Source organism: Carassius auratus, chromosome 14, assembly GCF_003368295.1.
Source record: "Carassius auratus strain Wakin chromosome 14, ASM336829v1, whole genome shotgun sequence".
Lineage (NCBI taxonomy): Eukaryota > Metazoa > Chordata > Actinopteri > Cypriniformes > Cyprinidae > Carassius > Carassius auratus.
The window spans coordinates 2,681,704-2,700,699 of NC_039256.1; the positions used below are offsets into that span (position 1 = coordinate 2,681,704).

Here is an 18,996-nt window from a genome sequence, read left to right on the forward strand (position 1 = left end):
AAGAATAAGCTGGATCCTTGATGACTCTACATGGGGAAAGAAGAAATGGTTTACTGAAAAGTTCTTAAACATCAGGATTTCATTTTATACAATTTCTTTAAACCAGTGGTTCTCAAACAAATGTATACCAAGTACCACTTCAGAAATTTTTTTTTTATTAAATATTAGTTATTTAATAATAGTTCCACCATAATGACCAACATTAAATTTCAGCAGGGTAGTAGTCCTAACTATTAAGCTACAGCTCTACAGTTAAAAATTAGGCAGTTTTATTTTAATAAGAATATTTATTGTTGTCAGCCACTTTACCATTGCAAATGCAGTTTGAACATGAACACTGCACTGTGCTTACATACAGGTAAATGAAAACTTAGTTTACTTTTAAAATGTGTTATAACAAAAGTTACATAACTGTACTGTAAAAACCTTACTCAAAGATTAGATGTATTAACATGAATTAATGTTTAATTTAGTGATTCCTCTGTGTAACCACTAGAGGGAACTGGACACATTGAGAACCACTGCTTTAAACAATCAGAACTCTTTAAAAAATAATTTTAAACCGTTAATTCATTACAATTGTACTGACATTTGCACTTATGTTTCAGAAAACACTTTATAGATAAAATATAATAATAAAAACATATATAACACACCTAATGCATGGTATACATACAAGGAAAATGTGGAATATATCTAAAAGAGATGAACACATAACTTACCAGCAACACATTAGGTGAGCATGTAACTTGAGCATCTGTGATAAAGCAATACAAAAATACACACACAGGTTTTTACTAATCTTCTGCAGGTTACATGTCCTTTAAGCTACCCATTTGTAAACTCTGGTAACGTTATACTTTACTATTTTCAAAATATAAATGATAGCGATTTTCTTACCTCATTTTGCCAGTATGTTGGTAGGAAAAAAACATTTCGGTGCATTGTAATACGCACTGGGAACGCCAGAGCGTACTTTGTGGTTTTGAACTTCTGCCCGCCTGCCCGCTCTGCTGCTCTCAGAGGCAATTTACGAACGCACCCACAATAGCCTAGTTTATGTACCTGTTCGTTTTTTTTTTTTTTTTTTTTTTATAAAAATGACTAAATTCACACTTTTACGATGTTTTTGGGACTCAAACTGTTGGACAGCTAATTCAGAAAAAAATACTTTCAAAATTTAAGACTTTATAAAGCTGTGATAATTCTTTTTAATACTTTTTAAGGGTCTTAATTTTCCAAAAATTGATTTATCACCTTTTAATACTTTTCAAGACCCCGCGGATACCCTGTGTAAGGTCTTATATAGACAGGTGTGTGGCTTTCCTAATCAAGTCCAATCAGTATAATCAATCACAGCTGGACTCAAATTAAGGTTTAGAACCATCTCAAGTATGATCAGAAGAAATGGACAGCACCTGAGTTAAATAAATTAGTGTCAAAGCAAAGGGTCTGAATACTTAGGTCCATGTGATATTTCAGTTTTTCTTTTTTAATAAAGCAGCAACACTTTCGACTTTTTTTGTGTGTTTTTCTGTCAATATTGGGGTTCTGTGTGTACATTGTGGAAAAAAAAAATAATGAAAGGATCTTAGAAAATGGCTGCAATATAAAAAAGACTGAAAAATTTTGGGTTCTAAATAATTTCCATACCAACTGTATAAACTTGTGTTAACACAGCCCTAAATAACTGTGTTCATAAGCAGGAGGGAAAAGAAAAACATGTAAAAGAATATAAAGATTTAGGTGGAAACTTTATTAGATCATCATATAAAAATATATAAATACAGTGAAACCTTTACAGTGATTTTCTGGTAGATACATTTACAGTATCAATCTCATCAGTAATCAGACTCTTGATTTCTCAAACTAAATCTTGTAAAAACTTATTTAAAAAGTTTATATTTAAGTTAAGCAAATTTAATAATGATACATTAATCTCGTTCTCCCAATATAATCAAAGCTGGGGTGCCCAAAATCTGTCCTAGAGGGCATATGTCCTGCAGAGTTCACCTCCAACTTGATTGAAATCAAAGAAGCACAAATCACTTTCACTGACTTTTTCATTAACTGTTCCCGCCTGGTGGAATGACCTGCCCAACTCAATCCGAGCAGCTTAGTCCTTAGCCATCTTCAAGAAATGACTATCAACACATCTGTTCCATCTTTATTTGACCCTCTAACTCAAGCACTTTTTAATTATATTTTATTTCTATTTTATTTATTTATCTTCTTAAAAAAAAAAAAAAAACCTTTTTACCAAATGTAAATGTAAACGTAGTTGGTCCAGGTGTGTTTAATTAGGGTTGGAGCTAAACTCTTTAGGAAAGTGACCTTCTAGTTTAGACACCCCTGATCAAAGTTGTCCATATTGCACAATGAATTTGCATTGTTTGCAGTATGTATTGGGTTTCACAGGATCTACAATATAGTCATTATTTAGTAAATCCAACATGATTCCAAATTGCCCATTTTCTGCACTTTTCATGTTTTCATGAGCCATTACTTATAAAACAAGACAGTGAAAGATGACACACATAACAGTGTGATGCTGTGTGTCTCTGTGTCTTCAGTCTCTGGTAATTGTGTGACTGTGACGTCTCTGTAGCGGTTCTTTATTCACCAGCAGCTGATCCTGAGGAAACTGTACTGAAGTCTGAATACTGAGAGTCCTACAATAAATCACACAGACAGTTACATTTGAGTATGAGACATTACTGCTGTCACATCAGCACATCCAGCTAAATACACATTATATTCATATTAAAGCCAGAGATATGACTGAACAACTGATCATAGATTAATAACAGTAATTGATCAATGACTCCCCTTTTCATGACTTACACACAGAAATACTGGAAGAGATGAAAATGTTAATATATTCATAGATCAATCACATTACATAATTAAAAAATGTACAGTGACTAAAGTGGAGCTGAATTATTATTCTATATTCTCCAATTACACACATGAGATCTTTTATTAAACTTAGTTCAATTTAGAAGCTCAATTTAGAATAAACTTACAATAGTATAATGTCTCCAGTTTAAAATGTGGATCATCCTTCAGTTCAGAGAGTGACTTCACTCCTGATTTTCCTAGTTTATTCTCAGACAGATCCAGTTCTCTCAGGTGTGAGGGATTTGATCTCAGAGCTGAAGCCAAAGCAGCACAACCTTCATCTGTGATGCCACAATATAACAACCTGTAGAGAAAAATGACACAATCTGAGTCATTTTTCAAGTTTTTGTAGTTTGTTATTGACTCTAGTTTCATAGCAGGAGAGGCATTATAATGACAATCATTGACACAAACTGCTGTTGACAGAAGGAGATTTATGCATGTTGATGTTCAGTGGTTCTGTTTGAAACTGTCATGTGCTTCATGATTGAACAGACAAATGTTCAAAAAGAAAAGTCAAATGTTAGATATTGTTCCATATTGATATAAGGACGGATCTGTCTGGAGAAACAGTCATTTGCTTCTCTAATAAACACCTATAGGAGGCCATTTACTTCACAGGAGCCACGTGTTCCCCATTACAGATTATTTATTAACTCTTGCAATATTATTTGGTCTCATCTAGCAGCTTATATACTGAACAGAAATGTGGTGAAATCAAAGATATTGAAGTGTACCATGAGCAGGTGTGCCAAGTAAAACGTTTGATGAAGGAGATAACAAATAAAGCTTTTAATGATCATGGGAGAAACGGGCACATCCAAACACAATTCTGGAACTAAACAGACAGGGTATTTAAACACAAGGAAAATAATGAGAAGAAAAGGAACAGGTGGGGCGTAATCAATTAAATAAACTAGGAATGGAACATGACCAAATAGAATCATAGTGCCCAGATGGCACTGACTGAGGTTGAGCTGCGGGACTGACTGGCACCTGCGGAGATGGGGTTGAGGGACTGTCTGGTTTGAGAGGAGGCGGGAGAGGGAGGCTAGGAAGGAACACAGATAGACACAAGAGATTCAGGGCTGGGCGGAACCAGCAGAGATGCAGGAGATTCAGGGCTGGATGAAACCAGTTTATATGCAGGAGACTCAGGGCTGGACGGGAGTGGGGCTGGAGATATCATCCTCAGTGGGGCAGACAGTGAACAGGGATCCATTAATCTCCAGCACCCCCTCCACGAAAACGGTGAAATCCTCTCTGGGACGGTTCGCTGTTAGGTGTGCCTTACACCGCTTGCTCAGGCTGGTGTAATAATAAGTACAGAGCAAGTGGCAAAGCACGCCAGATCAAGAAACTCTCTGGTGTGGTCCTCCAGCGAACGGTCTGACTGCTCCAGGCATAGGAGATGGACAGCTGGTAAGGCCATTCAGGGAGAGGCGGAAAACAAACCAAAAAAGAAAGAAAAACGCTGTGAAATGTATTCTCAGTTTCGGTTCGCTATTCTGAATGATCAATTAAAAACAATTGTCTACACATGCACAAGATGATAATGCGCTTTTTTTTGTCTGGATAATCACTCATTTACTTCCAGCTTTATGGTCTTTGGTGCTTTTAGTCCACTTTGAGCCTTTAAATAATGCTTTGCCCTGGTTATTATACATTATGCAAGTTCATTTTACAAAATTTAAGCGTAAATCAATAAACATCTCTGTTTTAAATATTTTGAGGGTCTGATAATGTTTGAAGCTCTAGTAAATGTTTGTTGGGCTAAAAATCTGGAGCTTCGGGTCATATAATGTGATGGAAATTAATTGTAACGACTGGGACACAGGAGACGAGAGATCCAAGAGCTGTGAAGTTTATTGGATAATCCAAAAATCTGAATCAAACAAGCAGCGTGTCATATCCAAAACTCAGTCCAAAAACAAACAAACAAACAAACAAACAAACAAACAGGAACATGAACTTTGAAATACAAGGACCGCGAGGAAACCAGGTGACGGAAAATAAGGACTCCATGAAACAAACAGAAACAGACCGGTTTAAATAGGCAGGGTAATGACTATGAAGTGAAGACACCTGAGTGCAATTAACAGGAGTGCAATTACTGTGATGAAGGGACAAGGTTTTGTGGGAATTGTAGTGCCTGTGGTGAGGTGCCTATGGGGAAGTGAGACCACTAGTGGAGACCCAGGGAAACACAGAACAGACACCGTGACATGAATTAAATGAACCAGTCCAGTCCTCAGAGTCATTTGTGCTGTGATTTAGTGTATTTATTGAAAATTTATTTTAAAAGTAAATTTTAGTCTTATAATTTACATCCACGTCTTACTGATGACAAAGACATGCAACCAGAGAGATGATCTTACCTCAGTCTTTCCAGTTTACAGTGAGGATCCTCCAGTACAGCAGACAGCAGATTTACTGAATCTCCTAGTTTATTCCCAGTCAGAACCAGCTGTCTCAGGTGTGAGGGGTTTGATCTCAGAGCTGAAGCCAGAGCAGCACAACCTTCATCTGTGATGCCACAATAACTCAACCTGTACAAAACAATGACACACTCTTCAGTCTCTCAGATCAGATCAGATCAGTTTAGCTGTGAATCCATTATTACTGAGAAAGTCACAGTGCACAAAACATCATTATAAAACATCTGAAGGTTGTCTGACCAGAGCATGTGAGCAAAGAAGAGCGGTAATATTTCTTGCGTAGAGTGCCTTTCTGAAAATTCCACTCCGGTCGCTCAATACGTTCAGTGTCGCTAGCTCAACTCTATGCTAGGGATCGACCGATATGCATTTTTCAGGGCCGATACCGATCATTACAGATCAAGGAGACCAATAACCGATATTTTGAACCGATATGTGTCTAGTGTAAAAATGAAAATTTATATCAAAATTAAGAATAAAAAGGCCTCTGACAAAGACTCTCTTTAAATTATTTTAACACATCTTTAATTCTGAGAACTGTTCATAATAACAACATTAATATTAATAATAACAACAAACATAAAAAGTGCTGGGAGCATCCATCAGCAGCATTCTGTAAACTAAGTAAAACTTGCATCCATCAGCAGCATTCTATAAACAAAGTAAAACTTAAAGCAAATTTAAACAGCAACAAATGAACAAATAATGGAAAACGTAATTTCTCTGAAGTTTTATAAAGTAAATTAAAATGGGTAACAATTAGTAGTCCCAATTCAGCAGCACCAGGTTGTGGTGCAGGAAGCAGAGCTGCTCCGCATGCTCTCCAGTGAGCCTATGGGTATTTTACTACAGCTAAACAGCTTAGGGAAAGGGAGGTATTGGCATCAATAATTTACATGTTAGAAATGTGCAATAGCTTTACCTCTCATAATTATTTTCTGATGACTAAAACATAGCCTAAAATAATAGAGGTGACTTCTCAATTAATAGTCTAATGCACATCAATGGATTAACTAAAAAAGCACACACGCACACACACACACACACGTGTGTATATATATATGTGTGTGTGTGTGTATATGTGTGTTATATTTAGCATTTTATTTGTAACCCAGAATTGCGTTAAAATCACACACAACCCATATTGTAATAGTGTTTCTTTTTATTTTTGATGTGTAAAATGTTTGTTTGGCTGTTTATCAAGGTGATACAAACTAAGTATACAGGACAGTGTCATCCAGAAACGTGCAATGTGAGATTATTGACAATTTACATTTTTAGCATAGGGTTATTAGTCAACTGAGATCTGCGGCCGCGGAGATAACTAAATCAGGAATAGGGAGCTCGCGTCGCGTCAGGGCGTCAGAGCTCGCGCTTGATGCCCTTTCAGCTTTTCAAAATTGCATAATGGTAATTCTGAATCTGTATGATAAATTATTTTGCAATCATGTTAGAATAAAGCAATATTTCTCCAAATATACGCAATTTTTTTTACTAAGAGCACTAACGGAACGGACGCTGTTCAGTGAAGCTATGTGAAGCTATCTGGGTCTTAGTCTAGGCCACAGAGCGGTGCGCTCTGACTGAGGTGGCTGGATCAGTGCCAGATCGCGCATTTCAAAATAAAATGGTTTTATCGGCAAAGCGATTTTGAAAATGGACGATGCCGATAACAAAAAAAAAAAGCTTAATATCGTCGCCGATAATTGGCCACGCCGATAATCGGTCGACCCCTACTCTATGCCCCATGATGATTTGCAAGTTCGAGAATCTTTGAAATAGGCTAAGCAATAGCTGAGCGAGTGTTTTCCGCTGCTGGATTACTGTACTATGCACACTGCATGAGCCTGAAGCCTGAGACTTTGTCCAAACTAATGTTTATAAAAGTAAATTCTGAAATGCTGTAAAGACTGAGAGACGTTTTAATCAATTGCATTTCTCCATGTTTTTGGTCTACTTTATCTTTAGAAAGTATTTATTTTAAAACCAGTTTGTTTTTATAGTAATGTTTTGAATGTTCTTAATGCACAAAAGTGGCAGCTATGTTCACGAAAATAAAGTAATAAAAAAAATATATATGCTTTTTAAGTTAATGCATTTTAGTCCACTCTTGCTGAGGGGGTTGTGAGCGGAAGCATTTACTTGGTGCATTTTTTTTTTTTTTTTTTTTTTTTTTGGAAATGAAGGGGATTTCTATGTTTTATTCATTCAATAGCCTACACACATAAACATAGTGCAATATATAATAATAATCTTTGTTCCCAAATGAATCAACTGTTTGAACGAATCGACTGAATTAATGATAGAAAGACAGTTACTTGACCCCACCTATTTAAATAATTTAATTCTATATTCAGAACTTATTTTAAAACATTCATTAAATAAAACTGTTATTATGAATTTAAATGCTTTAATGCCACCTCTGAGCCACATTAAACAGTCCATAAATATACCCAAATGGCACATTTGTGCTCTTCTGTGCAAGCCGTTCTATTCGCCGCGGGAGTTTCACTCGTTCATTCTGGTGAGTGTTACATTCCTCCTAGGGCTGTGCAAAAAATCGAATGCGATTTTCATGCACATCTCATCAGTAAAAACGCTCCTTTAATTAGAAGTATATCTCCAGCATGTGTGTGTGTGTGTTCAGATCAGGGTTGCCAGGTTTTCACAACAAATCCTGCCCGGTTGCTTCTCAAAACTAGTCCAAAACTAATCGCTACTCCAGGAGGTTCCCAGATAAAAAAAAAAAAAAAATGCTAAAATATACGTTTTGTTTTTTGGCATGGTTGTCTTGGTAAAATTTGCATTTTAGGGGCTAAATATCACGTTATTGGTATTGGGGTTTCTTCAAACCGCGGACATGAAAAACAACCGCAGACTTGGCAACACTGGTTCAGGTGGAGCGGCAGTTACTACACAGAGCCGTAGTCTACCGAAAACTAACACAAATAAAATTGATTTTGTGTAGATTGTCAGTGAATTACAGCTCGTTTTGAGAAGCAACTGGGCAAGATTTGTTGTGAAAACCTGGCAACCATGATCTGAACACACGTGCTTCTAATTACAGGAGCGTCTTTACTGATGAGATGTGCATGAAAATCGCATTTGATTTTTTGCACAGCCCTAATTCCTCCACAAGGGCACATAAGTCTGGCTTTACAGAAACCCGCTGATCAGATCACAGAGACAGAACAACAACTGCCAAAATACAGACCGCACATTACATGTTACACAACAATAAAGGAGGCATATCGCTCTGTTCCACGAGAAGCTTTGGGACATTCTGATCACCTTCTGGTTCATCTTATACCGACCTACAGGCAGAAACAAACTATCTGCTAAACCTGTATTAAGGACTGTAAAAAGATGGACTAATGAAGCAGAGCAGGATTTATAATCTTGTTTTGAGCTCACTGACTGGAGTATTTTTGAAGCTGCTGCCACTGCACTGGGTGAACTCTCAGAGATGGTAATATCTTATATCAGTTTCTGTGAGGATATATGCATCCCTACCAGGACTAAACTAAATTATAACAATGAACTATAAACAGGATAAATACACACTGGAAAATGAGATCAAAGTGGCACAGAGGAATTATTCTGGAAAAATAAGGACTCCGTTCACTTCCAACGACTCCGCATCAGATTATTCTTGTGTCTTGCCCTCTATATACCTGTTTGCCAGTATCTGACCCATGCCTGTTCAGACCACGTCTCTGTACAATAAAAGCTTGGATATGGATCCCCACGTCTCATCAGCTCCCACGTTGCACCGCTATTATTACTGTACTATAAATGTTAACTGCATGCATTTTAAACTTTTTTAACATTTTTGGGTCCTTTAAATAAATTAAATGCATACCGTTCACAAAATGAAAGTTAAACATGGTGTGTACAAACAGCTACCCAATGTATTTTTCCCTTACCAATTATGCAAATGTACAAATGACTTACTTCTCATAAATGTTTGTGTTCAAATATTTTTTAAATGAAATATTTACCTTGTGTTGTGAGACATGGGCTGCGATTGATCTTCATAAATACCCATTTCTCAATTGTGCACATACCCAACATATTTTATCATCTTACTCAGTTAACTTTGCATAAAAAAATAATAATAACAGACTGTAAAGAATGACTAATTCAAAGAATTGTTTTATCTGATAATTAATGAAAAATAATTTGTAAAAGTATTCATGCACTGCTTAAAGACAATTATTTATGCAACAGATCTTTCACAAAACAGATAATGCAAACACCGATCTTTAATGAATGCAAACCTATCATAATTACATTGTTAAATTGTACAGTTAGTTATAAATTATGTTATTAAATAAAGTTAATAAAACATACATGCAGAAATCTCTGAGCAACTCGAAACGATCGTTTGACAGTTGTAAAACATAATCTTATAAATAGCATTCGGAACAAAATCAACTCTCCAAAAATGTCCCACAAATCCCCATTGACTGACTAAGCACTGACGCTGAGCCTCAAAATCAACAGAAGAAAGAATGAATTTGCATCGTATATTAATGAATTTCCACACAGATGTATGCAATAATGTAATGAGGATGTTTCCTCTTGTCTGTGATTTACCACTATCCACTTTTTAATATGAAAAACATTAATCATTTATGTCTAGTCAAGTTTGTATGTACGTTTTCCCTTACAGTAAATGAGAATGTCACAAGACCGGAATTATGCACATACTTGTGTCGCTGAAGCTTACCAGTGACATTTTGTGCACCAAGCCTATTTACTGTGAGTTTTTCAAATTGCGATAATCAAATAAGGGTTTAAAGATCATTAAAATAAATAACGGAATCATTAAAATAACCTCATGGCCTATATGTCAATACATCTTCGCAGGGAAGATTCTAGGATAATTTTAGGGTTGCTCAGCACCCAAATTTATATACCAAAAATAGCAGTATCCCACTTTATAGCATAGATGGGTATAACATATAACTGAATAAGACAAAAGTCTTCATGATCTCTCTCTCTCTCTCTCTCTCTCTCTCTCTCACACACACACACACACACGAATACACTTGTTTACTGTACACACAAAATTTTACTGTTTGCATTTCTAGTTTAAACCTCCCTCAGCTCAATTATGCAAACTGGGTTTCTCTCTCTGCACTGCCGCGGTCTGCGGGTTGAAAAAGAATGAGCTGAAAGACGTGGAGGAGCCGATCGAAGTCTGCCACCATTTTCATTATAAAATTTAAAGCAGACTGAGGCGATCACCAATTCGTGTACAGTTTATTGATCTAATCGCAAAATTTTATGGGGGCTGAGTAGTCAGGCTAAAGCTATAGCCACCCTAAAAATGGCCCAGTGACGCCCATGTTTCTTGGCGAGCGACCTCCAATCAGGCTGCGAGCTACTGGTGAGCGACGTGTTGGAGCCCCCTGTTATAGATTATAAAGGTTTTTTTATTTAAAAAAAATCTGAAATGTCATCTAAAAGTTACCCCAACTTAGAGTTCCCCCAGTGAATTTTGGCCATTTCCACCACTGACATTAACCATAGTCTAACTATATATTTTTTTTTTGTAAAACTCTGGTTATACAAATAGTAGTCAATATGCTAAAAATAAAACAGTTACTACACTTTTACTATATTAAAACCATGTAAAACTATAAATTATTACTGTAAACAACTATTAATTAAATTTATTTTGCTGTCTTAATTGTTAAAATTTTATAATTCATTATCTTTTTGTTGATTCACCAACTCTGCGTGTTAGCATTGTAAAAAACATGGGTTGATTTTCACATTAGTCCGATCAAAAACAGAAGCTCTACCAGCAGGAGGTGCTTTTGAAGTGGCAGAAATAGTGTGGTTTCCCCTGTAATGGCAGAACGCAAAGCAGTGTAGCAGTGGACTTTCAAATGTGCAGCACTCATGTTTATTTAATAAATTCATAGCCTTTTGAAATGTAATCGTTACATTCAGCCATATCAATTTTTGTCTTTTCCTCCCAAAATTTAAGACCTGACAGTCACTGACTGTGCTGAGCTTAAGTCTGTTTAAAGTCAAGAGACTGAAATGTTGATTTTTTGTCAAAGTGTGTATTTCAGTGTGATTCTCAGCCCTGCAGTTTCATGTTACTGAGGAGCAGCTCATGTGTGCAAACATATACAGCTCAATCAACTCACAGCAGCAGAAAGAGACTTCAAACATACTTTAAATTGTGTTTCATGTGTGAAGGTCAAATATGATCTTACCACAGTATCTCCAGTTTACAGCGAGGATCCAGCAGTATAGCAGACAAAGGCTTGAATCCAGAATCTCCTAGTTTATTCCCAGACAGACTCAGTTGTCTCAAGTGTGAGGGATTTGATTTCATAGCTGAAGTCAAAGCAGCACAACCTTCATCTGTGATGCCACAATCACTCAACCTGTAGAGAACAATGACACGATTTATTGATAATAAAAAAAAAAAAAAAAAAAAAAAAAAAAAAATATATATATATATATATATATATATATATATATATATATATATATATATATATATATATATATATATATATATATATATAAGTTTATGGGTAGTTTCAATTATACCTGATGTGGTTATGGTTTAGAATTATTTAATATAATAAAAGAGAGAGGACCAGGCCTGGGTTTTAGTTGTGTTTGGATTTTATTTGTGTTTTGTCTAGTGCTGTCAAAATTAGCGCGCTAACGCATTCGATTAATTTGAAATATTTAATGCGTAAAAAAAAAATAACGCAATTAACGCGGTTGCAGTTTTTTTTTTTATTTCCAGTTGTGGCCTATGTGTGTTCAACGTGCAAAGAAATATGGATAAGACCAAGGAAGGACTTTTAGACGGAAAGTTTCAGTATAAAACTCTGCCGGATTACTCTTCAGTCTGCCACAAGAAACATTACTCTTCATTCAGTCTGCCACAAGAAACAGCAACATTAAAATCATGAACTCAAATGTCATTGTTTAAAAAAAGACAAAAAAACAATGACTGTAACAGTGCGTAAATCAGACCTTTCTGTAACGCTAACGTTAATAAGCTTAAACGAAAATAACGAAAATAATTGTGTGGCGGAGTATTTTTTGTACACAGTGCCGTGAACTGTCAATCACTCCTGTACGCGTGCATCACTGTCCTCCTCAGCTGCAGCAACTTGCGCTCTCTCTCTTCATGAAGCTTTAAAACAAAAAGGGGACAAAAAGATCATATTGTCTTTGTGCATAGGCTATAGATTAATTAGATAAATGAATATCTAAATTTGAGCCTTGCCGTCTACGGTATTTTTTTAGAACTTAGAAAAAAGATGCTGCAGCCAATGAGCAGCCAGCGGGGGCTGCAGGACGACTCAACCTCCGCAGACAGTTTTTAATGTTTATCAGACAATAAATACTCAAGATTTTGCTTTAGTATAACTCACAACGAGTTTCACACAACTTCTCCGGCCACGTTGAGTTGTTGACACTTAACAGTGGGAAAAGCGACACATGCGCTAATCACTTGTATAACTGAAGGGTGAATGGGTAATGTAGTTTCTGCTCTGGGTGGGATGAATTAGGAAGCTTGCATTGTGAAGGGTGCTCTGAAAATCGGCAGTGCAGGTAAAAGATTAAAACCTCTATTAAAACAGATGTCCAAATGAGCGTACCGGTATGCTAAAAGCACGTTCTGGGTGCACGGAGAGGTGGCGGTACGCTCAATAGCTATATTTGGAAGTGGCGGTACTGAGTACTGGTGCGTACTGGCCCACTTAAAGCACTGGCAATGACTATACTTTGGAATTTTTTTGCAGTCCACTTAGAATTCAACATGGAAATCATTTTTGTTTTTTATTGGCATTGATTGTTTTGAAATTCAAATGGTACTTACATGCCTGTGTTTTTATTTCTGTAATAAATATGGCTTTCAAGCCAACAGTTAATTTGGAGGATATTGATGGTTTATTGCAGGTATGTTGTTTACATGAGAAAATCTGTGTTACAAGTTAAACAAAAATTCCAATAAACAATCATATTTTGAATTTAAATAGTTTCTTTGTCTTGAGTTTACATTAATTATTAACATTTCACATTTACATATCCAAAAAGTTTCAGTCTTTTAATTGCGATTACTCGTGATTAATCGCGATTAATTTAAAAAAATTATGCGATTAATTAATTATTTTTTTTTTAATCAATTGACAGCACTAGTTTTGTCTTTATTTCCCTCCCGCCTTCTTCTTCAGGATGATTGTGAAGTTTGTACATTGTTACAGAAGGCTACACAAGGACAGATGGACACACCTATTTCTGAGTTACAGGAGCTGCTGTCACTAGCAAAAGAGATCTTTGAACAAAAACAACTGAGAAGTACTGTCTGGGAAGGACACACTTCTGACTCCTTTCCTGATGCAACACAGCATCAGACCCCTCCAAGGGAGGAGCATCCCTTAAAACCAGTCGGCACCCATCAGAATTGATCGGTCTTGCTGGAGGTGTTCCCCATTGCAACCACTAGAGTATACAGAGTCTCATTCCCTCCGAAGGAACCACTGTTACATGCATAATCTGAGAGGTTATTCACTCTGGTCTCAGAGCAGGAAAGGAATTGCGCCTGTTACACTCTGCAAGCATGAGCGGCGTGTGAGCGTAACTACAGCATCACTGCAGATGCAGATGTGCCAGAGTATTCACACTGGGAGTGTTTCTTTAAAGGTTGGTCAGTCATAAACCTGAACTTTTTGAAGTCTTGAAAGTTTGTAAAAATAGGGATTTGCGTGTAAATGGTAAACAACAAAAATCGCTCCTGTTGTTTCAGTCAGAGTCAAATATAGAACGTGCTGTTTATAATTTTTTTTTTAATGCATACTTTTACCTAGGTGCTTAAACAGATATGTGCTATAAACCAAGTTATATCTCAGTTTATGTCCATAATCTCCATATCCATTATAGAAGCTGTCAATATGCTTTGTAAATTACTTGTGATTAAGTGCCGTTTTTGTAAGTGATCAGGAGAAATGTGAATTAATAGTTGGATTTTAACTAATCATGAGGCTAAGAGGCTAAAAATAATTTCTTATTTATGTAGAGCTGAATGAAAAAATTAGGCTATGCGTTTCTAGCCAATCGCAATTTAAAGCTTAATATTTTTCTTAGAAGTTGTAAATATGGTTTTGAACTGTGGAACTGAAAATAAATAAAACTTGCATGTCTGTCACGTCAATCGTAAATGAACACATGTACAGAATATAATATTTACAGAAGCTGTCAATATTGAATGAATAATACATTACTTATGTTTATAGCCTACTCCATTGCAACTAAAGATATTGAGCCAGATGAATTGTTCTTTGTGAGTTTGATTAAAATGTTTTAAGTTATAATGCTCATGGCAATTTAACATTAAAAGAAAAATGGCTAAATGTTCTATACATATTTTTTATTCTTTATTTTCTTTCATGACATACTCCAATTCATGTTAAAACACATTAGGCATTGTTATTCTATGCATTTTTAGCACATTTTGTGTGCAATCATAGTTATTTTGTCCATCAAAAGTGTGCTGTCACTTTAATTACTTTTATAATTTAAAATAGACCTGGCTCCGAATATGGCACATAATTAGCATGTCTAGTGTGTTTTATCATGAATTGGATTATGTCAGGGAAGAAAATGAAGAATAAAAAATATGTATAGAACATTTAGCCATTTTTCTTTTAATGTTAAATTGCCATGAGCATTATATATTTACCCATTTTAACTTGTTTAATTGCCATATAAGCCATATTCAATATTCGGCCTAATAAAAATATTATGAACGCTCAGCGTGTTCGCCTAGGTTAGAACAAACCCTTAAATATTTTTTTTAGGAATTTCTCTATGAATTCTTACTTAACAACTAGTTTAAATAGAATAAATAATTATATCGCTCCAGGTCTTCAGTTACAAAAGCAGACAACAAGGCAAAAGGCAAAAATTACAAACAAGAACACTAGATGAACCCAAGCAAAAAACAATCGTATAAATCATATTGACAGCTTCTAAGAAAACTATTCATGTTTAAATTAGGGTTGGCTAAAAACGCGTAGCAATTTTTTTTTTCTTTTTATTCAGCTCTACATAAATAGAATACATTTTGAGATTCTTACTTAGCCTAATGAGTAGTTAAAATCCAACGATATCAACTACAAAAACAGACCTTAATCACAAGTAATTTACGAAGCCTAAAATCATATTGACAGCTTATAAGAAATGGATGTGAATATTATGGACACGCAATGAACTTGGTTAATACCACATATTTGGGTAAGAGCCTATGGTAAAAGTTTGTATTATTAAAAAAATAAGGATAAATAATAATAAAAATATAAACAGCATGTTTTATATTTGAGTAGGCCTATGACTGAAACGAGTAGTTTTCCCTCACGCGAATTCCCGTGTTATAACTTTCAAGACTTCAAAACATTCAAGTTTATAATTGACCAACCACTAAAAACATATTTAAAGCTCTCCTTGTAGAGAAATATGTAGCTTTGGAGCCGCTGCGGTGATGTTGTACAAACACTTCCAGTGTGAATACCCTGGCACATCTGCAGCGGCAGTGACAATGCAGTTACGCTCACGCACTGCTCACGGACAGCTCAAGCTTGCAGTGTGAAACAGGCATGAAACTGGCATTATAATGACAAGGATTGCCGCAAACTGATGCTGATAGAATAATATTTATGCATGTTGATGCTCAATGATATCGTTTTAATCTGTCATGTACTTCAGGACAGAACAGACACACAAAGCCGTGTGAGATATTATTTCATAGTGATATAAGGACGGAGAAACAGTCAATTGCTCCTCTAACACCTACAGGAGGCCATTTACTTCACAGGAGCCAAGTGTTCCCATTACATATAATTTATGTAAACAAAAAAAAGTCATGTTTGGTCTCATCTGGCAGCATATAAACATAATAGATCACTAAATCACACATTAGAATCTGAGCATTCACGTAAAATTTGTATGACATCTATGAGCACAATGAGCCCATGGGATTTCAGAACAAGTGGCAAAAAAGAGGAAATAAACTCTTACACAGAGATGAGCAGGTGGAAGGAGCATTAAACAAACTAGCAGAAGGAACCGAAGCTCCAGTAAATGTTTGGTGGGTCAAAGACAGGAGGGTCATGCGATGTGATGGAGATGAAGGAAATTAACTTCATTTTCAGTCTTTTGTGATTAATTTGTTTGTGTTTACCTAACATTTATTTTACAAGCTGGTTATAGCTGATTACAACCATAATTATTTGATTATATTTGGGGAACACGCCTTTCTGAGGACAAATACTATCAGAGAGATGATCTTACCACAGTCTTTCCAGTTTACAGTGAGGATCCTCCAGTACAGCAGAAAGCAGCTTCACTGAATCTCCTAGTTTATTCCCAGTCAGATCCAGCTGTCTCAGGTGTGAGGGGTTTGATCTCAGAGCTGAAGCCAGAGCAGTACAACCTCCATCTTTGACACCACAATAACTCAACCTGTGGAGAAAAATCACACAATCTTCACTCTCTCAGATCAGATCACCAGTTTACTCATTAGGAAAGAGAGTACAAAATTAGAGCACATTTTTTATTCTTTGAAACTGTTATTGTGTGGAGTGTGGTATTATTGTGTATGTGTGTGCATGTGTGAGGGGAAAAAGTTATTTGTCTGTATATGTCCAATTGAAGTAGAGATAATAGCAGTGTATTCTTTATCTTCCTCTGTTGTGCCGCCATTAAATCTGTGGAGAGCCACATTACATTGGGACTATGAACTGCTTACCATTGAAAACACACCACTAAAGAACCTTTTGTGGATTGGGCTTCTTTTTATGGACTTGATCCCTTTTCTAATGTGCTTTTTTTATATACAAGTTTTACTTTTTATATATTTATTGTAATAAAGTGTGACTGTGAGTTGATCTAGCTATTGAGTGTCTGAGCTATTGATGTCCATCCTTCAAGTGGAACAATTTAGTGAACTTGAAATTGCAATGGGTCCATCTGAGTTTCCTGGGTCTCGGTTGGCTAATCACTACCTCCTTGTAGTGCCATTATGTTTTTGTAGTTTATTATTTATCACTAGCAGTTTTTACATCTGGGTCCTTTCTTTGTACCTTGCTTAATACATCTGAAATGATTTGAAAGATTCCAGATCTAGTAATCGTGATGACTGATACTGGTTATTCAAAAAAAAAATTATTTCATTGCTGTGATTAGCTAAGCAGATTTGTTATGCGACAGTGTTAATTAAAGCTTCTTAAGGATCAAGATCATCTGGTCAAGGTTATCAGCATCTCCTGTGCTCCATCAAGCCTCTCCCACAATAGCGGTCATCACTCATATTAATGCACTGCTCAGATTGCCTTTAAAGCATGTTTGTAAGACTTCAATAATTATAAAGTTTTTTTTTTTTTGTAAAGTACTCTTCTAATAAAGTAACACCTTTTTTCATCATAGATGCCCTGTAATGTGGTATGTTGTTTGAATTCTGTTCTTGCATTTCTTTAATAAAAAAAGGCGGTGAAGCTCTGAAGTACTGTATATACACACACAACAGTCTTCTGTGCACCCCGTTAAAGCTCCAATATGGAGGAATTTTGTAATAAAATTTCCGAAAATAACTTGCACAGTGTGATATATTTCCTCCAGTTGTGTACTTACAATATCTCAAAAGTCTCCAAAGATTTTTTATTTCAGAGAAATTCCGATTTTAAATAACTGGCCGTCCCGGAAAAGAAATGTCGCCTCTCAGTGACGCAATGTCCGCTCTATACATTGTTTCCGGTGTAGACCATGTGATGTTCCACCACACCGGAATATCACATGGTCAAATGCGGAAGTGGTGGTTATGTTATAGCCGCTCGTATGGTTTGGTTGTCATTGTTATGGTTCACGATTACTCTTTGGCGAGTATTGAAGTGCCAGTAAATGTAAGCGTCCATATTCGGATACACGCAGACTGTGTGACAAACGGAGGAATAAAACCAGGATAAATATCGGCCAGGCATTTACAAGATGGAGAGAGCTGCGCGAAAATCTTGGACTTGACAGAGACTCTGCTCTCGCGAGTGTATTGATAGACAGGTAAGCAAATCAATTATTTATTTTGTTATTGTACAAGTAACGTAATAGTTACAGTAAAGATGATTTTAATAGATATGAATTACACCACATGCCTGTACATTCTGTCACTGTAGCATTTTTTTTTATCAATAACGTTACCTGTGAGAAAATAACATAACGTGGCAAATGGACTGTTTCAGTTTCAGTAATAGCACTTATAAACAAAGTTATATTGCTCTTTGTACTAAGGTAAGGATTTTTATCACGTGTGGTGACTGAGATTTTGGCAGTACAATTAAATACAATCGCATATGTGTTGTTAAAAATATATTTAGTCATTACTTGCAAATGTTCGTTCAAATTTACTTTTAGAACGATTGGTTTGAGCACGTTAAACAACACAGCATTAACCATAAACACGTAACACTGCACAACATTAACCCAGCAAATCATTTAACATATAGCTGTAAGCTGTCACGGGATAATATATGTCTCCTTATTAGTGCGTCCGCCTCCCATGCCGAAGACCCGGGTTTGAGCCCCACTCGAAGCGAGTTCAAGGAGCGTCAGAGAGGACCCG

The 18,996-nt window shown here is 36.0% G+C and overlaps 1 protein-coding gene across 1 annotated transcript in view; it reads right to left on the reverse strand.

Annotated features, from left to right (window-relative positions):
• Positions 1-2,277: 2,277 nt before the first annotated feature.
• Positions 2,278-18,996, reverse strand: part of LOC113113426 (NACHT, LRR and PYD domains-containing protein 12-like) — a 47,510-nt gene continuing 30,791 nt past the window's right edge. Inside the window, exons 10-14 of the mRNA XM_026279606.1 lie at positions 16,677-16,847; positions 11,576-11,749; positions 5,280-5,450; positions 3,027-3,205; positions 2,278-2,672 (exon numbers count right to left, since the gene is read on the reverse strand). Coding sequence (XP_026135391.1) covers positions 2,671-2,672; positions 3,027-3,205; positions 5,280-5,450; positions 11,576-11,749; positions 16,677-16,847 — 697 coding nt within the window. The 3' untranslated portion in view covers positions 2,278-2,670. The remainder of the gene's footprint in view (positions 2,673-3,026; positions 3,206-5,279; positions 5,451-11,575; positions 11,750-16,676; positions 16,848-18,996) is intronic.